This window comes from Brassica napus, chromosome C4, assembly GCF_020379485.1.
Source record: "Brassica napus cultivar Da-Ae chromosome C4, Da-Ae, whole genome shotgun sequence".
Taxonomy (NCBI): Eukaryota; Viridiplantae; Streptophyta; class Magnoliopsida; order Brassicales; family Brassicaceae; genus Brassica; species Brassica napus.
In genome coordinates this window covers 57,912,567-57,934,285 of record NC_063447.1, presented here as the reverse complement: position 1 = coordinate 57,934,285, position 21,719 = coordinate 57,912,567, and the positions used below count along the sequence as shown (strand labels likewise).

At 35.1% G+C, this 21,719-nt stretch overlaps 2 protein-coding genes and 1 long non-coding RNA gene across 3 annotated transcripts; 2 read left to right on the top strand and 1 right to left on the bottom strand.

The window, feature by feature from the left end:
* Positions 1-9,016: 9,016 nt before the first annotated feature.
* On the top strand, positions 9,017-9,998 carry LOC106391431 (RING-H2 finger protein ATL70). The gene has a single exon (XM_013832069.3). It carries the CDS (start codon positions 9,267-9,269, stop codon positions 9,810-9,812), a length of 546 nt encoding a protein of 181 aa, XP_013687523.1. The 5' UTR covers positions 9,017-9,266; the 3' UTR covers positions 9,813-9,998.
* Positions 9,999-12,467: 2,469 nt separating this feature from the next.
* Positions 12,468-13,842, bottom strand: LOC106391432. Its single transcript, XR_001278534.3, has 4 exons — positions 13,230-13,842; positions 13,040-13,166; positions 12,833-12,935; positions 12,468-12,750 (listed from the first exon to the last, which is right to left on the bottom strand). It is a non-coding gene; the product is annotated as an uncharacterized LOC106391432 (long non-coding RNA).
* Positions 13,843-17,207: 3,365 nt separating this feature from the next.
* LOC106355463 (zinc finger BED domain-containing protein RICESLEEPER 1-like) lies at positions 17,208-19,862 on the top strand. The gene is made up of 4 exons (XM_013795411.2): positions 17,208-17,494; positions 17,546-19,292; positions 19,364-19,541; positions 19,771-19,862. Exons 1-4 carry the CDS (start codon positions 17,208-17,210, stop codon positions 19,860-19,862), a joined length of 2,304 nt encoding a protein of 767 aa, XP_013650865.2.
* Positions 19,863-21,719: the final 1,857 nt, after the last annotated feature.

Here is a 21,719-nt window from a genome sequence, read left to right as displayed (position 1 = left end):
CTAGTTAAGTAAATTTAAATATCTTAAAGTACAATATTAATATCTCAAAATTTGAATTTAATAATTACAGAATTTCGATTTACTTATTTGCACTGTCCTGTATTTATAAAGAAAAATGATATGGTAGATTTAATTTGGCAAAAAGTTATAAAATACTAGTCGGATTTAATATAATTACATATGAGTCATCCAGGTCTTTAGAATACAATTACATATGAAAATAATATAACTTAAACTAATATAATTTTAAATTCTAAATGCAAGATCATATTTTTAAGTTCTTAAATATAACTTAAACTAATAAGTCATCATCATTCGAAAAATATAAATACAAATAATAATTAACATTAAATTCTAAATGAAAGATCATATTTTTAAGCAACCAATCAAAAATATAAAATCATAATTTTAGTTTACTATTTTTAAAAATGTTAAAATTTCCAAAATTGATTATTTGAATACAAAATGGAATTCAATATTCAGATTTTTAATTTGTTATTTATAAAAATGCCAATATTACCAAAAAAATCGTTTAATTCAAAATAAAATATAATTCAATATCAAATAAGGTAAATTTACAAAAATATAATATAATTAATATAAAATATAATTCAATAATTCGTTTACTATTATTTTAATGCATTTACAAGGAGGTGCTCTTGTATCGAAGCTAATTTTTTTTTTTGACAACTGTATCAAAGCTAAAATAACAAATCCACTGTTTTTGACAACTGTATCGTAATATAATTACGAAAATCCTCTTAGAAAAATGACTAAAGTTATCATTGACTTGTAATTACTTAGGACGCAGTCGAGAGTGAAGCCAAATAGGTGGAAGTGAAGATATAGAGTGCTACACAAACAGCCACTCAAAAAGAAATTGATATAACGAAATTGACACCGAATTAAGGAGCAGGCTAGTGTTGAAACATACCACCCACCCATCTGATCCATCTCACATAAAAATAGTTTTAAAAAAAACGAGTGAAAATATTCCCGTTCGTCTCAATAGTGTGATCACTTTTCTTTTTATTTTAACAAAAATATAGAAGCAGTCATATATTGCGAGCAGCTAACAAAATCTAGATGCTTTATTTTTAAAATTATAAAATTGGATCCAAACTGGACCACATCATGTAGCTGTGAAAAGACCACAGAGAGATTCATAAATAAATAAAACAGTTGTGTTTGTGCTGTTTCTCTCAACCATCTCAAATACCTTCCTATCTTATGTTCTTCTTGGTGTTGTTAACTTGTTATGGTTGCTCTTGTTACGTTATTATTATTAATGATAATTTGCTGATTGGTAGCGTTTTTATTAGTTGGAATTACTTTGACGTGCTATCATTTTAATCGAAAGAGCGAGTAAATTTGTATAGAAAGATTTGATATGCACCGTAATGAAGTCTTTCTCAAACCTAACATGAGAAATGCCATGAATAGAAGCATTATAATGTTTTACTTATTTCCATTTCTTAATTGTATCAGGTTTTGAGGTATTGACCTTTTGTATTGTGATATTTTTCACAAAATTAACAATATAAAAGGGTACGTCGACCTCATTAATTGTTTACGTTACTTTGTAAGGTTTTATGAATTCATCGTTGTTCACTTGCTATTTCATAACAAAATCTTAGACGAATAATATTGTTTCCGAAAGTTTTGATGGTCCCATAACACATTCAAAGATAGATAATGTGGGGTTTCGAACCTTACCCTATTGTCTTTGCATTTAAATGCGCCATATAAAAATCATTCAATACATGATTTTCAATTTATACGTAAGTATGGAGTAGTCTAGCGTTCTTTGCCTTTCCGTGGGACTTGGAGTAGTAATTGCGACAACCAAACTTATTGATTTGTTAACGTATACTCCCGTGAAAATACTTTTCGTATATTTACAGTTTGGTAGATGATGAGAATCCACAAATTTAATTATTTATATCATTTATTATATAATATCCATTCCTTAATGTTTTGATCCAATTGTATTTTAGGTGCATACATATGCACGGGCCCTTGTATATTTGTTTGTGCATGCAATATCCATGCATACTTAACTTGCAAAAAAAAAAAAAAAAAAATCTATGCATACATATATCATAAATCTGTAGACCCCACGTGAACGACCAAGCAACTTTGACGCCGCAAATGAAGACTTGATTCTATTCGCTCGTCGCATCGAAGGTGATTTCACTGCAACGATGGTTTAAACTTAAAAACTATATGAATCCCAAGTGATTTTAAAATTGATAAATATAAAAGGACGTAACATAGACACGTAAAGCACCCACTCTACGGCTATGGTACTTTTTATAATTTTATTTATTCAAAAAAAAAAAAACTTTTGATTTTGACAAAATTGCCAAAACTAATCAATTTTTTAGCCAACCAATAACATGCAGAAAAAACTTAAGGCGTTTTTGTCAGTCTGTGTCCATATAGATTTACGGCCACATAATTGTCAACAAGCTAAGATTTGCAGGTTGTGACATTGACAGACATAGTTGGACATATATATATGGCTAGAAATTGGAACGGGAAATTGGTAATCGACTTGAAAATGCAATCAATTCCATAGTCATTATATTCATACATTTCAGTTGATCGATAAGACGTTTTATCTATCATCAACATTTCAGTATATAAAGAACCTGTGTATTCATACATTTCATGATTGCTTGCTCAGAAAATCTCCGCTTGGCAAATATTTCTTCTAGTAAAGAAGAATTTTTTTTTAAAAGTAGAAGTACCGGAACTTAGAGCATTCGTTATTGCCGAGTCCTTAATAATTGGTACTTAAACTTTTTTTTTATCCGATTTAAAAAAAAAAAAAATTAAAAACGAACCAATCGTGAACCGCCACGTTTCAGTGGGGCATGCGAACAGTACATGGACCAAACCAAAATGTCTCTTAGTTAGGGAATTTCTCCCTCGGTTCTAGTGTTTTTGTGGACCCCTTCCTCTTAAAGACCAAACTAAAAACTGCAATAATGTTGCCCTTACGCTTATTATCTCCCCCAAATCCAGAGTCAAATTTTAGATATCTATATAACCTATTAAAACAAAGTCTTACTTTTATCTACTTAAAAATGTTATCACTTAAATTTCGACTTATTCGCAACTCATTAGAAATAAATATATCCCTTATAGTTAGGTAATAACTATAATTAGGTTATGCAATATATATCCAGTTTAACAAACTTCCATTCTTAAATTTGAATCTGAAACATTAATAGGAGTCGGTATTTATTCACAAACTCTACTTGAAAATCATGTAACAATATGGTTCTCTTTCATTTGTTTCTTCACATTGTCTCGACGTCTGAGTCTGTCAAAAACACATGAAATAATAATTGTGTAAACAGAGAGGATACGAAAACGTAAGCAAATTTATAAAAGAAAACAGAGCATTGCCTGACTAATATGTCTCATGTTGTGCTTAACTCAAGACATAATGAATTCCAGATAGACTGCAACTCTAAGAAGACTTCGTGGTGGGTTAGGGAAGATATTCAGTTCTGAAATCCATTCTTTATCTGATTTGCAAATACGTGATGCATATTAGAAAACTTTGAAGTATTACTCTTTTTTTTTGAAAACTGACCTAATTTTGAAGTATTACTTCATACGAAATATTGCATATGTATAAATTAATAAAGTATGTGTATTAAAATTTAGATTTAGAAAATTCTATATTATTAAAAATTTAGAATATACTAATGAATAAAGGGAATGGAACAATGATTAATTGTAATATTTTGCTAACAATATTAACAAAAACAGCCAAAAGATTTCCTAACATTATGCTAACAATATAAAGTAAAACAACTAAACATTTTCCTAACATTATATTAATCATTTATAACAAAATAGAAATGATTCTCTAATATTCTCTTAGATTTGATAAACATCTTATCTATTAAATTAGAGTCCTATGACTTTTTTTATGTGTGATTTTTTATTTGGACCATCCCTTAGAAAATTTAACAAATTACACATAATTTAATTACAATATCATTTAATATCTTAATCTTTTATTTGAAATACAAATAAACAACTTTCCTTATAAAATTCTAACAAAATCTCTAAAAATTCTATTTGCAATTTATTTTAGTAATTAATTAATTTAAATTCTGATTATCATTAAAATATAAAGAAAAATTAAAATTAATTCAGTTTTGATTTAAAAATAAAAATAAAAATAATATAAAATATTTATAAAAATTAAAATCACATAAAATATCTTAATTATATTTTACTGATAAAAAAAATAAATTGATTGCTTTTTGGAAATACAATTTTAAATATTTTCCCTTAGAAAATTTAACAAATTACACATAATTTAATTACAATATCTTTTAATATCTTAATCTTTTATTTGAAATACAAATAAACAACTTTCCTTATAAAATTCTAACAAAATCTCTAAAAATTATATTTGCAATTTATTTTAGTAATTCATTAATTTAAATTCTGATTATCATTAAAATATAAAGAAAAATTAAAATTAATTCAGTTTTGATTTAAAAATAAAAAATAAAATCACATAAAATATTTTAATTATATTTTACTGATAAAAAAATTAAATTGATTGCTTTTTGGAAATACAATTTTAAATATTTGTTAGAATTTAAAAAAAAAAGATCATTTGTATTTGAAAAAAAATATATATATCTAATCCGTTAAATTAGAGTCATATTTTGGAGTTCATATGTTATATTTTAATTTTGAACTATTAAACACAAGTTCATCTAAATCATTTAAATTGCATTACATAAAATATTTATAAGAGATTTCAAAACATTTAAAACTGGATGGAAAATTAAGATTAAGATTAGTAGTTCAAAATGACTCATTTAGAGTTAGAGCTAATATCGACGTCTAACTGATACTTCATATACAATGACTTATATTCGGCTTTCAAATCCCAGTGACAACTTATAATCCTTCTAGAAGGTAGAAAAAAAACGAACTCAAACAATTTATAGAATAAAATAAATGTTTAAAATGAAATTTAGCCGCGTATGGTGCGGGTTCTGTTCTAGTTCTGATTTAAAGAATGAATAACCTCCGTACCAAGGGTGATTTGAATTCAGGGCACAGAAGAACGAACCTCTTGTGTTACCACTAGGCTACCAACGCCTTGGTAACTTCTAACAATATATGCAGCTCGCTTTCATTGACGTGAATCTACTTTCTGAGTTTGTATGTCTAATTCTCAAGTGTAAGGGTGTAGCCAGAGCTCATTCAACTCTGAACGTGTTGAAGCGTGCCAGTAACCCTTTTTGGTACCTTTCATGCGTAGATAGCCAAGTATTGTATTCGTTAGCTGGGCATTCATCAAGATTGTGAATTCCATTATCAGTTATGGGCCGAAGAAGGATGTGTCTAAAACCCACAACTCTTTAGATACCCAATAAGAAAAAAAAACATTTCGTAAATAGAAAGGCTTGCTCTTTTTATCAAATGCCTCTCATTTTGATAGTGACCTCATCATAACGGGAAATAATATCTAACTCTAATCGTTGAAAATTTTGTTATCATGTTCCAATCATTTTGGTTGATGGTATTGCTTAAATCAATATTTCGTGGTGGTCAGTTGGTAGGCAACTTGCTTACAAAATTCTTAAAAGTATGGTATACTCGTTTATACATACGTTTGTCTGTATTCCTATATGTATATTCAATTTCCAATTGATTTATCTGTCTATATGTTCTGTTATGATGTTTTAATCATTGTAAGTGCTCTGTTCCGTATATTAAAAATAAACATCATGCAAGCATGCAACGACGCATTAAGTTTATGATAACAACTGTGCACCCACCGTATTATCGGGTGTGTGACTGGTGTAATAACTATTTGGGCGTGAATTTTTTTTTTTTGCTAAGAATGTAAATATCATTGCAGTGAATGAAGGTTTGGTTACAATTGTGATTAAACCAGAATTTGCTTATAAAGCCATTTTGTTCTTAAGGGCCGCAAAAAAAGTAAAAAACCCCTAAGAACTAAGATTAAGATCAAAGCAATCCGATGAAGGTAAGCCATGAACTTAATAAGTGAACTAGGACAAGAGACAACATATGACTTCCCAAACATACCACTTCTCGATCACCGAAAGGAACCAAGAGAATAGCTGTAGGCCGTTCAGACGAACACTCACCGGAAGGTAGCTCCAAGCGGCTTCAACGGAGGCGGCTGGCAACGGCTCCGGGGCACCACAGGAGGAGGACGCCGATCAAACTAGCCTTCAGCTAACACGGGAGAGAGTGGAAGTGTAAACCCGACAGTCCACCCCTGAAGATGAAGAGCAAGCTCCAGTCAAACGTAGGCGGTACAATCAAGCTCCTCAAACCGGCCACGCGACCACAATATGCGGCAAGAACCATCAAGGGAAGACACAAACGCTTCAACCGGAGATATGCAATAAGGGAACATGAAGTACATATAGAGTTGACTGAGAACTCCACAACAACAAGCGGGCAAAGAGGGGATCGAAAACTCCACATTCAGGCAAGGACACCTTCGGAGAGGGTCGTCCTGAAACCCAACTTTTAGACATCAACCAGCGAGAAGGGAAGCTACAACGATCGCCGAAGCACGCCATGGGGTTGGCTCTCGACCTATAGAAAGAGGTTCTCTGTGGCAAGCCTCGAGACCACATGTCACTCAGATCTGAGCTGAGAAGAGAAGCTCTAAACAAACCTTGAAACGAGCTGAGGAAGAAGGCGATTGGAGCGAGACGGAGAGGCTAGGACAGCGTTGGCAGCGACACGACGCACAATCCCGGCGAGACTCGGGTCTCGAATCTGACCCAGATCCGAGCACAATCGGAGTATCCAAGTCAAATCAAGGCCCCAAAGAGACCCACAACTCGTCGCTTCTCGCCGGAGCTCCAGAGAAGCCAAGGACTCCCGTGGATTCTGTTAGATCTCGAAGAGAAATCCAGAGCATCCGAACAAGGAGAAGAAAAAAGGCAGGGACCGCAAAGGGTAGAGGCTGGAACGAGAACTCGAAATCGTTGTCCCACGGTGACGGAGATGGAACGTCACCAGCCACCGCGAGAAGCAGGAGAATCCGGCGGCGGTTCTAGGGTTTTTGACGGTGGGGAAGAGAGTCTCTCGAGAGAATATTTGGGCATGAAATGCAAAAAAAAAAAAAAAGAATAGAAGATTAACATTGTCTATATATGGTTTTAGGCTAAATTCAACCTTTAGCTACTGTGATTAATATTTTTAAATTCTTGTTGTCAACATCTGGTTTGAATAATACAATGTTAATGTCCATAATTTAAATGGTTGAATTTCAATTTCCTCGAATAGTACACACAAACAATTTATATTAATATTGTTATATGACCAGCAAAGACAAAAGTTTATTATATTAGTGTTTTTAGAGAATTTGTATAGGACAAATAAATAATAAAGTGTTTCCAGTTTGTGGAGAGATTTCAAAGTTTTGAATTGGGAGAAACTAATGGTAAAATAAAATAAAACTAATGGTAAAATCAAATAATACTGCGACGAAGGAAACTAACGTTACGTGGTGGGGGGGGGGTTGACAAAAAAAAAAAAAAAACGTTACGTAGGGTGATAAAATTAGGGGAAAATGGCCTATTCCTATATAAACTAATTGTTCCCGGTTTTTTCACACACGAACTTTTAAGCCATGTCAAAAACTACATGAACAGCGGAAAAATGGTTTATTCCCCTATGAATTACTTGTTCCTGGTTTTTTCACACACAAACTTTTAATCCATGCCAAAAACCACATGAACAACTCTATTTTTTGAATTACATACACAAACTATCGATTTTAAATTAATTCTCATGAAACCGTAAACAGTGCTATTTAAACATCAACTTGATTTATAACAGGTGGAGAGCCAATTTATTCTTTTTTTTTCTTTTTTAGTCAACTGCTTTTCTTCTTCAGAAATCGTTTTATCATCGATTGGGGATAAAATTTATTATTCTGCAGAAGAATAAAACGTTTTACATGACGCATAAAGAAATAAGAACATCAACTACTAGCTTACCAATCTCCATGTATTGCCACAAGGAACTATAAAATCGATGCAGTATCTCCAATTGATGTTGGAAAATAAAACGATTTATGAAGAAAATGAGCAACTGAAAAAAAAAAAGAATAAAACGACATAGTATTTTTTTTATCAACTCAAATTAAACCGGTTCTCCATCTATCATAAACTAAGTTAACTTTCAAATAACAAGTTTATGGTTTTAGGGGAATTAGTTTAAAATCGATAGTTTGTGTATGTAATTAAAAAAATAGAGTTGTTCATGTGGTTTTTGACATGATTATAAAAGTTCATGTGTGAAAAAAACAGGAACAACTAGTTCATAGGGGAAGAAGCAATTTTTCTGTTTTTCATGTGGTTTTTGACATGACTTCAAAGTTTGTGTGTGAAAAAACCGGGAACAACTAGTTTATAGGGGAATAGACAATTTTCCCGATAAAATTAGTGAATGGATTAAAATAATCACAGATAAAGGATAATTAAACGTAACTTAACAACAATATCAATTATGCGTAGCGACGAAGACACTGACTTGATGACTTCAAATGATTTAAAATCTTTTAACAATTTTTGCAACGTAAAATATCATTGTTTTTTAGCAAAAAAAAAAACTTAAAATATCATTGTTCTGTTTGGACTCGATTAAAACCGCAATTAGTAGTAGCTTAATACTCTATATATAATATATGATTACTAATTACAAAAAAATGAATTAGCCAAAACGACATAATCAATGATCTGTTACCACTGATTTTTTCACTAAACTTGATTGTTTTTTTTTTTTGCAACTAACTAAACTTGATTGTTGTTTAATTAAAGATTTAAAATTCATCTATGATCTTTCCGAACTAATTGTTTTTAACCAAATCTAATATACTACGACTGAAATCAACAAACTTGATCTCATTTGGGTCAAAATCTTATCATGACGTAGAATAAAGAATTAATGTGTCTATGCTTATTCAACTTACCGTTACAATATTATTATTATATATTAGCAGTTTCATATACGGATTTTATTACTAAATCCAAAAGTCACACCATGCTTGCTTTGTCAAGCTTTCTTATCTTCATTCACATGCATCTCCTCTCTCTTTCTAATAGCGTTGACTTTTGATAATCTCAAGATGCTTCAGTTTACATGTCTTATAATCAGATAGCTGACCAAACATCTCTATTATCTCTCTTCTTCCTCCTCTAAACCCCATCAAACCGCAACCGCCCATGAACACCTTCCGACCGCCTCCACCTCCGCCGATTCCAGGCTACAACCACCTCCTAGGTACGGACGACATAGGAGGATTCAGATACGGAATTGGAGTCTCCATAGGAGTGCTCCTTCTCATCACCACAATCACCCTCACCTCCTACTTCTGCACACGTAGACAGCTTTCTTCTTCACCTCCACAAACAAGTCAAGACTCAACACGGGTTCACCACCATCTCCACCACCATGTCATCATCGACGTCGTCCCGGGTCTTGATGAGGACACCATTCAAAGCTACCCGAAGCTCCTCTACTCCGAAGCCAAGGGAAGCTCAACGTCATCGTGTTGTTCAATATGCTTAGGAGACTACAAGGGGAATCATCTGCTGCGGCAGCTACCAGATTGTAACCATCTCTTCCACCTCAAATGTATCGACACGTGGCTTAGGCTCAATCCTACATGTCCTGTTTGTCGGACTTCGCCGTTTCCGACTCCTCTCCCCACTCCCCTCGCCGAGGTTGTCCCCTTAGCCTCCACCGTTGCCACCACTAGGATGTCCTAATTATTTGCTTTTATAGCTGGATAATCCTGAAACGAAGTCAAGCCTAATCTTCGGGGTACTTTTCTTCTTGAATTCTTGTTTAGTTCTTTGTATATTTTCATTTTTGGTCTCTAACTGATCATTGTACATATTCTTTGAAACCAATGATCTCTAAATGAAAGGAAAATAAGGGTAAGGTTCACAATTTTTGATGAATAAACTGCTTTGATTTTTTTTGTCAATTTGAATTGTACATACGTACAAAGAGAGAATAATTTAAGTCGTGTTGAAAATCGTGGAGAGGGACTTGATAAATGTTTTTTTTTTTTTTTTTTTTTTTTTTTTTGTTTAACCTGGGGTATCCCGGACCTATGGAATGGCCCAGACTAATCCCCAAGGGGAGGTGCAGCCCACAGATAGACCCTCTTTCCAAGTATGCAAATGGACCCTAAAGCATGGACCAATATCCATGTGGGGTGTCCAGAGATATCATGAGGTAGTTCCCTCCGGCAGGGTTCGAACTCGCAACCTGGGTGCAGGAAAGAACCCGTCCTTACCATTAGGCCATGATGTTCCGGACGACTTGAAATATGTTTATTCATTCTTGGATTGAACTTTTGGTCTCTTGCCATATCATTCAAATAAAAAATACTTGAGACGTCAATAAAAAAAGAAGAAAAATAAACGATACTAATAAATTGAAAATTAAAGCCGTTGAGCGTTTAAATTTTTGACAAAGAAAAAATACACAAGATCAAACAAAAGTAGATATTTCAGCGGTGCCTTTGTCTTATTTGGTGAACACCAGCCAGTATATATTTTTTTTTTGCCAAGGATGTGAATATCATATAAATATGAAAGATGTTTGTAAACTTTACAAAAAACTAAAACCAGACGGGGTACACTTTAGCAAAAAAGAATAAAAACAAAATGAAACTCATATGAGAAGAAAATTTTCTAAACATTTCTTAGCCATGATAGCATAAGTGTTTTGAAGCTCTTCTTGATGTTTTTCTTCCTCAATATCGTGTCTCTGATGTTGCGGTCTATGAGCTTGTAGATTGTTTGAGGAGTTGAGGAGATTCCCTGGTGCAGGCGTTTATTCCGCTCTGCCCAAATGTTGTAGATAGTTGCATGAGCAACCAGCCTCTTGAGAATCAAAGGAGTAGTGGAGTCCTTTAGAGAAATCCATTCAATAAAAAAAGTCCAAGTCATGAAGGCTGAATGTGTATAGCCCAACCGTCGAAGAACCAGTTTCCAAATCTGTTCACTGATTTCACAACCCAGAAGAAGATGATCTTTTGTTTCCAAAGCTGAATCACAGAAACAACAGCTTGTAGAAGTCTCTAGACCCCAGCTTGATAGTCTCACCCGTGTAGGCATTCTATCATTATGCGCAATCCACATGAGGAAGGCGTGACGAGGCGTGGCCATCTTGAACCATACACTGCTGGACCAAGAGACTAACGGTGCTCTGTTTCGTAGCTCTTCCCAAGTACGAGAGGCAGAGTAACGAGGCATAGCATCACCATCAATAACCCAGTGAAACACATCATCATCCTGAGAGAGTGAAGGAAGAATAATACCCGTGAGATACACCATCAATAACCCAGTGAAACACATCACCATCAATAACACCAGCCAGTATATGAAATGAGAAAACTTTTAAAAGGATGTAAGAAAGAAAACAGATATGAAACGTTGACCCAAAAGAAATAAACGAAACAGTCGAACACGACTTTTGTATCGAATCCGAACAATTTTACCCTTTCATCCGAGAGATAAAAATAGCACACCACATTCTTTTTACACATATATTTTATTTTTTCAGTTTGAATTGTGAGTTTATTAACGAAATTTTTTGTAAGAACATATATTTTGATTTAATATACCTTAGCATTCGAACACATGTACTCTCCCAGTTAATTGCATATATAATTCTTAATATCATTTTTTGGTAAAAATTCTTAATATCATCTTTATTGTCCATTTGTAACATTTAGGATTTAATGATCTCGAATGGAATGAATGTGTTCCTTCTCTTCCTTACTTCTATCGAATTGTTCCACGTTTGGATTTCTTTAATCCATATTAACTACTAGGAACGGAGCCCCGCGCAAGCGCGGGGTTGTTGACAATTAGATGTGTTAAAATACCTTTAAAATGTTATAGGAAGTGTCGTGGAGTGATTTGTTTGTTTAGTTGAAGTGGTCTAAAATAACAAAATTTATGTTCAATATTTTGTTGGTTCGTAATGGGTTTTACGGTTAAAATAAGTAAAATTTAAACAGTTCTTTAGATTTATAAACACCTCGAGTTTCTTCTAGTCAGATTTATACGCTAATTAGTAATTCCTTAGTTATGATCTAGTTGTTTCACTTTGTAACCATATTCTGAGTGTGGAAGCCACAAAGTTCTCACTTGCAAGTAAACTTTACTTTGTCTTTGGCTAACCTACCGTAACTACCGTCTCAAGACCTCTCCTCTTATCCTGAATCATTAACACAAAAGTGTTTTGCAGAAAAAGAAAAAGAAAAAAAAATGAATTGATATCGTGGAAAGAAAAAAAAAACAGTTAAATATTAAAGTAGTTTAGTTAGAGCATAGTTTTGTTATTAGTAGTTGTCAAAGTGTGTTAAAATTTGAAATTGTGTTTTATGTAATTAATTTATAGAAAATTTGAAATTGTGTTTTATGTAATTAATCTCTTAGTACTATGAGGTTCTCGTTAGTTACTAAAAACAATCGTATAAACAATCTACGTATAACGTCACGTAGGAAACAACCGTGAAACGATCAGAATAAACATAGAAGGGCTGTTAAGTTGAGAGCAACCCCTCCAGCTTTCAAATTCATCAAGAAAATTTTGCAATTTTGATCTTCCCTGAATTTATTGATAGCAACATCTCTAGTTGCCATTGACATGCTTCCCACCAGTTGGGTGCAACCAAACCCCACACTGAAAGAATTTTACACTCTCATTAAAACTATTGGTTAAAGAATAACATATTCATATCATAGTGTGTTTCTCTTGATATTACCTTCCCGAGGGTGTAGTTTATCAGATCCAAGAATGATGTGAACTGGCTGAAAACTATTGCTTGCAGACCCATCTCTTTGGACCATGAGCCTTATTTCTTCCCTCTGCAGACAGACATGATAAATAAAGAAAGAGGCTCAAAATGCAAAATAAACTTAACAGGGTGTAATGACATAAGCTGTAAATATAAATATTTAAGAGTACATACCAAAGTCTCTATCTTTGTACTTGTCTGAAAATCATTGAGCTTGGTCCGATTAAAATGCTTGAGGCTCTAAATCCTTTAATTGTTGTCTTGTTTGCCTGCTGCTCAATGTCAGATTCCTGAAAGTAACCTGTCTAAAATATTAATATGACAGATTCCATTCTACTTTTTCTATTTTACGGAAATTACTTACTTTGCTACGGCGTTTCCTACCTTGGTCGCGCAATTGTTAAGCGGCTTCTTGTTCATGGTTACTCCGTGAGAATCATCGACTGCGAAGGTAATTGATTCCAGTCGATGAGGTAACGGAAAACTGTGACCCTCGTTCCACAACAGCCATAATCACATGTGAGTTTTTTTTTCTTTTTTTTCCAGCTTATTCTGTTTATCCGAGTCCTCTCTCGCCGGAGAGCCATCTCGGAAGAGAAGTGGCGTTCTTGACTGAATCTATCTCGCAGCCTCATGATATGTCAGGGACATCTTCCACGAATCGTATTGTGGTCTCGCCTACCGAAACAGAGCAGTGGATTCCGGACGGCATCGGGACGCCGGAAGAGTTGGGAAAGAGAGGGTTAGAGGTTGGGTACGGAGCTTGCGGAGTGGAGATGAAGATTCATCCTGCTCCCAAACCCTCTCCTATTTATAGATCGATGTGAAGGAAACATAAAGGTCCACATTGTTATTGGGTTTAATGTGAATAACAATTATTGGCGAATTAAAAGAAATACGTTGAACGATAGAGGAGATAAAGAGATGAGCGGAGAAGGCGAGGGCTGAGTTCTGGAATGAGGATAACGATGGAGCCCTAATTAGGTGAAGCCAAAACGCAGAGTTTCACTTTTATCAAACCAAACAGGAAGACACAAATCAGACCAAACCAAATTGACCAATCGAAACCGAAAATTAGACGGAGTTTCACTTTTATCAAACCAAACAGGAAGACACAAATCAGACCAAACCAAATTGACCAATCGAAACCGAAAATTAGACGGGGCCCACAGTCATTAAAAAAACGCATACGTGGATGCTCTTAGAAGAGAGGAAAGAGCCCCATTATATATATGATTTAGTCTACAAACTCGTGTTATTCAAAAAAAAAAAAAAAACTACAAACTCTTTAACTATGAAACCTATTTTTTTCTGTGAGTATTTTAATTAAAACAACTTTCATTGTATCACAAGGCCGTTTCTGTATATGGAGCAGCTAGATTCTTGTTTGTTGCTTTCTGTCATCTTTGTAGTGTTGTTACTTGCATGATTTCTGTATGTGTGCAGCTAAACTCTTGTTTCGTTATTGCTTTTGTTCATTTTTGTAGTGTTTTGTTGCTTGCTTGTTTTATGGGTACGTCGAGTAACTCGGCCAAGGGCATTTACTGACTTAAATCAACCTTAATAATGTTCAGCTATTTTATTCCATATCTTATTTTCTATCTTTTAAAGTTCATTTTAAGAACAAATTTCAGAAACTAATTCTCTCAAATCAAGGGCTGGACACGGATCAGATATCCGGATTTTTAAAGGTATTTGTGATTTGCTTCGTATGTTACGGATATCTAATTTTTCGATTTGCTTTGCTTCGGAAAAATACGGATATCCGGTCCGGATATCCGGAAAATAAATAGATATTTACGGATATTTACGGATATCTCATCCGCTTTGATTAATAGAAATAATCTTAAAAATTCAATACGAATTCATTTTTTTAATATATTTTTTTGCATGATATATAAAATAAAAACTAAAAGAAATAGTGGAACTACATATTTTGTAAATTTTAAACTTAGTTAACAATTATAATAACACAAAATTTAAGAAAAAAGTTATAATTGTTTTATAAATTTTTTTCTCTTCTTTTTCATGTAATACTTTTATATAAGTAATAATGTGAATAAAATTTGTCAAATCATATGTTACAATAATAATAATTATATCAACTTATACATTTAAAACATATAAGTATAATCAATATGTACATGTATTTATATATTTCCGGATCGGAGCGGATATCCGCTTCTTAGAATTTTGATATTTGTGATTTGCTTCGATTTTAACGGATATTGATTTTCAGTATTTTCTTTGCTTCGGAAGTCTACGGATATCCGGAAATTTTAGAACGAATCGAGACGAATAGAGATGTCAAAGGAGGGATTGGTCCGCGGGCCGGGTCTGTGAAGGCCTGCTGCGGGGCGGGTTTGGGCCGGGGTTTAGTAGGCCCGTTTTTTTGCGGGACGAGCGGGCCGGGAGCTGTGCGGGATGGGCCGAAAGAGAGACGGGCCAAGGATGACCTGCGGGTTTTGCATAGTCCCGCAACCCTAATTCTTCCATTTCCTTTTCTGCCTCCACCTGAAGAAACAAGAGAGAGAGAGAGAGAGAGAGAGAGAGAGAGAGAGAGAGAGAGAGAGAGAGAGAGAGAGAGAGAGAGAGAGAGAGAGAGAGAGAGAGAGAGAGAGAGAGAGAGAGAGAGAGAGAGAGAGAGAGAGAGAGAGAGAGAGAGAGAGGAGAAAGAGAGAGAGAGAGAGAGAGACAGAGAGAGGGAGAGAGAGAGAGAGAGAGAGTGTGACAAGAAGGCTATGGGTGTGAAGGAGCTCCGGTGACCGTGTTTCAAGGTCATTGATGCTTCCGGTCTACCGTTCGCCTTTTATCTCCTCCGGTAAAGATTCTTGTTGTTTGTTGTCGATCTATTTTGTCGGCACTAACCAATTATCTCATCTTCTTTTGCAGGCTGGTCTCTTCTGGAGCTTATCTGCTTCGATCCACCACCGGAGCTTCTTATAAATCCACCGCCGGAGCTTGTATTCTTCTAAGATCCACCACCGGAGCTTCTCCTCTGCATGCATGTTCGTTTCCTTCTCCGTTTCGCCTCTTTATTTAATTGTTTTGTCTCTGATATAGTTGTATTGCATGTGATGTTTGTTGTTTAGCTTAGGTTGATGTTTTTTGAGTGTATTATGTCTCTGTCTCGGTTGGGTTAGTTTTATTTATTTTTAAATTGTGAATATGTCCGTTGAACAGTTCATGTGAATGTTATGTCTCGGTCTCTGTCTCTAGCTGAACTCGTTAGAATATTTAGACCAGATTAAATTCATGTGATTGTTTGTTGTCTCTGATTGTCTTACCGAAGATTAAATTGTGAATGTGTCCGTTGAACTCGTTAGAATATCCAACAAGCGTTTTATTTGATATGGTTACAGAAGTTGAACAAAAATAACTTGTGGTCAGTTCTGATATGTTTTCTTGTCGTGTTGTCATTGTTTTGTGTTATGTTTTGAGGCGATGAAGTGATGAAGAACAAGGAGGCGACTGGTTCATTCTCTTCTCCTCTTATAAGATAAGACATTACTTGTTTGCATTGTAAATTTGTAATGCCGATATGTTCCAAGTGATTTCTCTGATTTTTGTTTGTTTGTTTTTATCATGTGTATGAAGAAGGAGGCGTCAGCACGTCAGCTTCCAGCTTTTCATTCCCTAACAGCTTCAGTACCTCAGGTTATTCACTCTCTTACGCAAAACTAGTAATCATTGATAGGAGAGCTCGATGTCTTATTGTCTTGTGTTGACTCTATCGGTGAATCTTTGCCGCATAGCTTATGAAAAATCATTCTGAGGATTTTAAGGCTGATTGTTCGTAAGCTATGCGTGTAGATTCACTGCAAAGTTAAGACAAGACTAGTGTCTTACTGTCTTCTGTTCAGTAGTGTAACGACTTGTTTCACTTGTTTGCATTGTTATCTCAACTATAATCTCTGATATGTATTTTCTTTTTGTCTGTGTCACGCTTTTGAATATGTGTTGCCTCGAGCTCTTGGAGTGATCGTGACCAAGGAGGCGTCAGCACGTCAGCCTACCATTGGTATGAGCAGCTTTAGGACCTCAGGTTAGTCGCAGTCTTCCGTAGAACTAATAAGCATTGATAGGAGAACTCACTGGTTAGATAGGACTCCCTCTTTAGATAGGTGAACTCACTGGTTATGTCAATGTTTACGTAGCTTACTAGCTTGTCCTCAAGCTAGTATAAAATTTTAGTTAAATTTTTTTAAACTTAATTAAAATTTTAAAATATTTTAAAAACCCTAATACCACTAACACACGTAGCTTAGGTCACGGGAGCCATAACTTAGCTTAGAATAGAATTTTCTAAACATCTAACAAACCAACCAAAGCCTGAGAGACCATGAGATCAAGAAGCGACTCAGAAGAGCAGTTCACTTTGGATACTAACTACGTGCCACCAGATACAACAGACTTTGAGACTCAACAAGTCATGGCAAGACTTCCGGCAATTGATGAGAATGATGATCAGCGTGATGGTGGTGATGATGGAAACAAGCAAGGTCGCAAAAGAAAGCTGATCAGTCTGGTCGATTTAGAAGAGGATTCTGATGTTGAAATAACTCCAACAACCCAAACGAGGAAGCCTCCCAGAAAAACCAGTTTTGGAACAGCCTCGCAGAAACCCATGTACTAATCCACTCTAGATGGAGGTAGTGGCTCTTCCGCACATGCGTGTAGTCAGAAGAAGACTGTTCCTCTGAAATTTGTGATTCGTGGAGGGAGAAGAAAGCCAGCACCTCGGTCGCGGAAAAACAAAGGACCGAGTACTCAGTCGCGGAAAAACAAAGGACCGAGTACTGAGTCGCTGAAGAAGAAGAGCAAGATCCAAGAGGAGATACCGGATTTTGATGATGAACTGGTAGAAGATGAGTTGGACGAGGATGAAGCCGGTTTGGATGATTTGGAGAATATGCAAAGATCAGATGTGTGGAAGGATTTCACGGTGGTTGAAAAACCCAATGGAGATTTGAAAGCTTTGTGCAATCATTGCAGGAATGAGTATGCATGGTATTCTCACTCGCATGGAACAAGTGGGCTGAGAAGGCATTGGGGGAGATGTAAAATGTATCCAAGGAATACTGGGAGGCAGCAACAACTCAATACTGAGGGGAAAGTAGTATCTCGCAAGTATGATCATACTGTGTTCAGACAGATGGTAGCTAAGACAATAGTCCAACATGATCTACCTTACGCGTACGTTGAGTATCAAAAAGTTAGAGACACATGGGCGTATTTGAATGCTGATGTCCAAACCATTTGTCGAAACACAGCGAGACCAGATGTGTATCGATTATATGAAAGTGAGAGAGACACACTCAAGAGGGAATTAGGGAGTCTTCCAGGAAGAGTGTCCTACACATCTGACTTGTGGACATCAGTGAAACGAGAAGGATACATGTGTGTGACAGCACATTACATTGATCGGAATTGGAAGTTGAACAACAAGATCCTGACGTTTTGTGCTCTACCACCACCACATACTGGTATGAATGTTGCGGTTCAGCTCCTTGAATCACTGAAAGAGTGGGGAATTGAAAAGAAGGTGTTCTCGATCACATTAGATAATGCTACAAGTAATGACTCGATGCAGGATATTGTGAAATCGCAGCTGAATTTGAATGATGATTTGTTGTGTGGAGGAGAGTTTTTTCATGTCAGATGTGCAGCTCACATACTTAACCTCATTGTGCAAGATGGGTTGAAGGTTATTGGAGACTCTTTGCAGAAAGTAAGAGACAGTGTTAAGTATGGTTTAGGATCGGAAACGTGTGAACATCTGTTCCACAAATGTGTGGATGCTGCCGGTGTAGTAGAAGGTGGATGGCTAATATTGGACGTGCCGACAAGATGGAACTCAACTTACTATATGCTTGAAAGAGCCATCAAGTACCATAAAACATTTGTTAAGTTGGAGGCATTTGATAAGAAGGGTTATAAAACGGCGCCCACAGCTGAGGAATGGACTAGAGCAGCCAATATTTGCGATTTTTTGGGTCCTTTTGCTGTGATCACAAGCTTGATGTTTGGTTCGAATTACCCGACTGCAAACTTGTTTTTCTATCAGGTTTGGTTGATCCATGATTGGCTTCGGAGAAATGAGGAAAGCCAAGACGAGATTGTCAGATACATGGTGCCACCGATGAAAGAGAAGTTCGACAAATATTGGGACGAAGTCAGTGGTGTTTTTGCAATGGCAGTAGTCTTCGATCCACGGTTTAAGCTTTCTATTGTCGAATGTTGTTTAGGGAAGCTTGACATGAGTACTCGTGATGCAAAGGTGAAGAATCTGCGTGACAAGCTGAGTATTCTGTTTGAGTCATACGACAAAAAATCCAAGAATAACTCGCCTTCTACTGAGCCTCGTGAGACTGCTTCGCAAAAAGCATCTGAATCAGGGTCAATGAGGCTGTTTATGAACTACAATGTGAGTGTTTTTCATTTTTTAATCTTCTGGTTTTTTTTCCTCTCTAATATTTTTTTTTTCAACTTTCTTAGGATTTCTTTGCATTTCGCCAAACCAGTGGCATTGTGAGTGGGAAGACACCTCTAGAAGCTTATCTTGAAGAACCACCTTTGGAGTTTACTAATTTCCAGAGCTTGGACATCCTCGATTGGTGGAAAGATAATGCGCATCGGTATAGTGACTTGGCTGCAATGGCATGTGATCTGCTAAGTATTCCAATCATAACAGTGGCTTCAGAATCTTCCTTCAGTATTGGATCGCGAGTTCTGAATTAATATAGAAGCCGTCTACTCCCAAAAAATGTGCAAACTCTGATATGCACTAGGAATTAGATCAAGGGATATGAATCTTATGCACATGGTAAATAACACTCATTTTAATTTTATTAAGAGTTCCATTATCCTTTATCCTAAGTAAATAAAATTTCTGATATTTTCAGATGAAGAAATGGATGGTGATGGTGAAGAAGAGAATTTACCATCATTTGAATCATTTGAGTCCATTGTTGATGGGGAAGGTGAAGATGAGTAGATGAGCAAGTTTGAAATGTTATTTTGATTTGGTGTTTTGCTGCAATTACAATTTTAGATTTTTTGTTTAAGTTGCTTGGTTTTGTTTTAAGTACTGATTTGGACCATTTGGTGTTTTTATGAAATTTACTTTGGTTGAGACATAGATTTGTACTTGTCTTTAACATGCTATTGATACCAATTCTCATTCCACAAGTGAGTGTATCTGTTTTATGGTGTTTTCTGTGTACTTTGATGAACTTCATGAACTTCAAAAACCAGAAAAAAAATCGAGAACAATAACAATATATGTAAAATTTTGTTGTGCTCCAATAGTAGATTCATGTCTTCACGTATCTTTACATTATGTGCACTTAGGTATGTAGTGGAGCAGCATGCAGTGTCGAGACACATCCTTCTGCACTCCTTTTACGTTCAGCCCGCGAGACGGCTTGTAAGGGACTGTGGACTTGGGCGGTACGGGATTGGGACGGCCTTTTGGAGACCGCAGCCCGCGCGGGACGGGCCCGCCTGAACCCGCGAGATGACGATCCCGCCGCGGTACGGGACGGGACGGGATGACCTGTTTGACATCACTAGAGGCGAATAACAAATCAAATCAAATTTAACGGATAAAATGTCCAGCCCTACTCAAATCCACTATATCCTTCTCCCCCTTTGTTCACACTCAAAATGAACAGCTGGAAACCATGTTCATTATATGAGACTCTTCTAGAAATCATTCACATACAACCAAAATAATATGATTTAAAACATTTTCAGCTTTTATATACATGATTCCTTAAAAATTTAAAAAATAGTTTTATAGCATTTCAATATTGATTATATTAATATATTCAAATTTCAGATCATAAATTTAGACAAATATTATCTAATGTATAATTCTGATTAGTATGAAATATTTTGAAAAAAAATCTAATAACAAATTTAAGTTTTGGATCCAAAATAATAATATAAAAGTATTTGAAATGGGCTTTGAACCCAACAAATACAAGATTTGTCGAGTTTACCTTTTTAATGAAATATTTTGGTCATTTTGATTATTAAGAGCAACAATATTTATGACAAACACATTTTTAGGACTATCTAAAAGTATTTCTCTAATAATTTTCTTTGTTTATTTGCTTTTTTAAAATCTAATCTGATTGGTTGATCCTGAACAATTAATAAAACATTTCATGGCGCATAATTTTTTTTTTTTAACTTTCAAATAAGAAAATCTTCTCTCTTTTTTCTTTTACCAAAATCTTATCTTAATTTTTTTTTGTCACAGAAAAACTTATCTTAAATTATTTATGGGTTTATACATCTAAAGTCCGGCATCTGAATAAATGAAAAATAATCTCTTCTAAAATTGAAATTGAAAAACGAAGGTCCCAACCCCGAAGGCCCAATGGGTCGTATATAATTGCTTGAACCGTAAGCAATTACGTCCGTTACGAAAACAGTAATCCTGCCGTGGAGAAGAGTTCACGACGTTAGAGATGGCATGAAACTTCCGTCAAAAAAGGCAGCGAGGTCAAAACCAGGATAAATCATGCTTGATTTGGATAAATAAACTAGTAGAGAATCACCGAAAATTAAATAAATCTCATAGGAATTAAGACGAAGTTCCACTTTTAAATCTTGTGATTCTAGTTTTTTTGGTTGGAATATGACAACTTTTTCATCATTTTAATCAAACCAGGATGAATCACGATGTAAGAATCTTAATTCGGATAGTGAAAAATCACCAAGAAGTTGAATAAATCTCATAGGAGTTATGAAAAAGTTACCCAAATCAGGTGATTTTAGTTTTCATGTTTGAGAATATGACAACTTCTTCGTCATTCTAACCAAACCATGATAAATCACGATG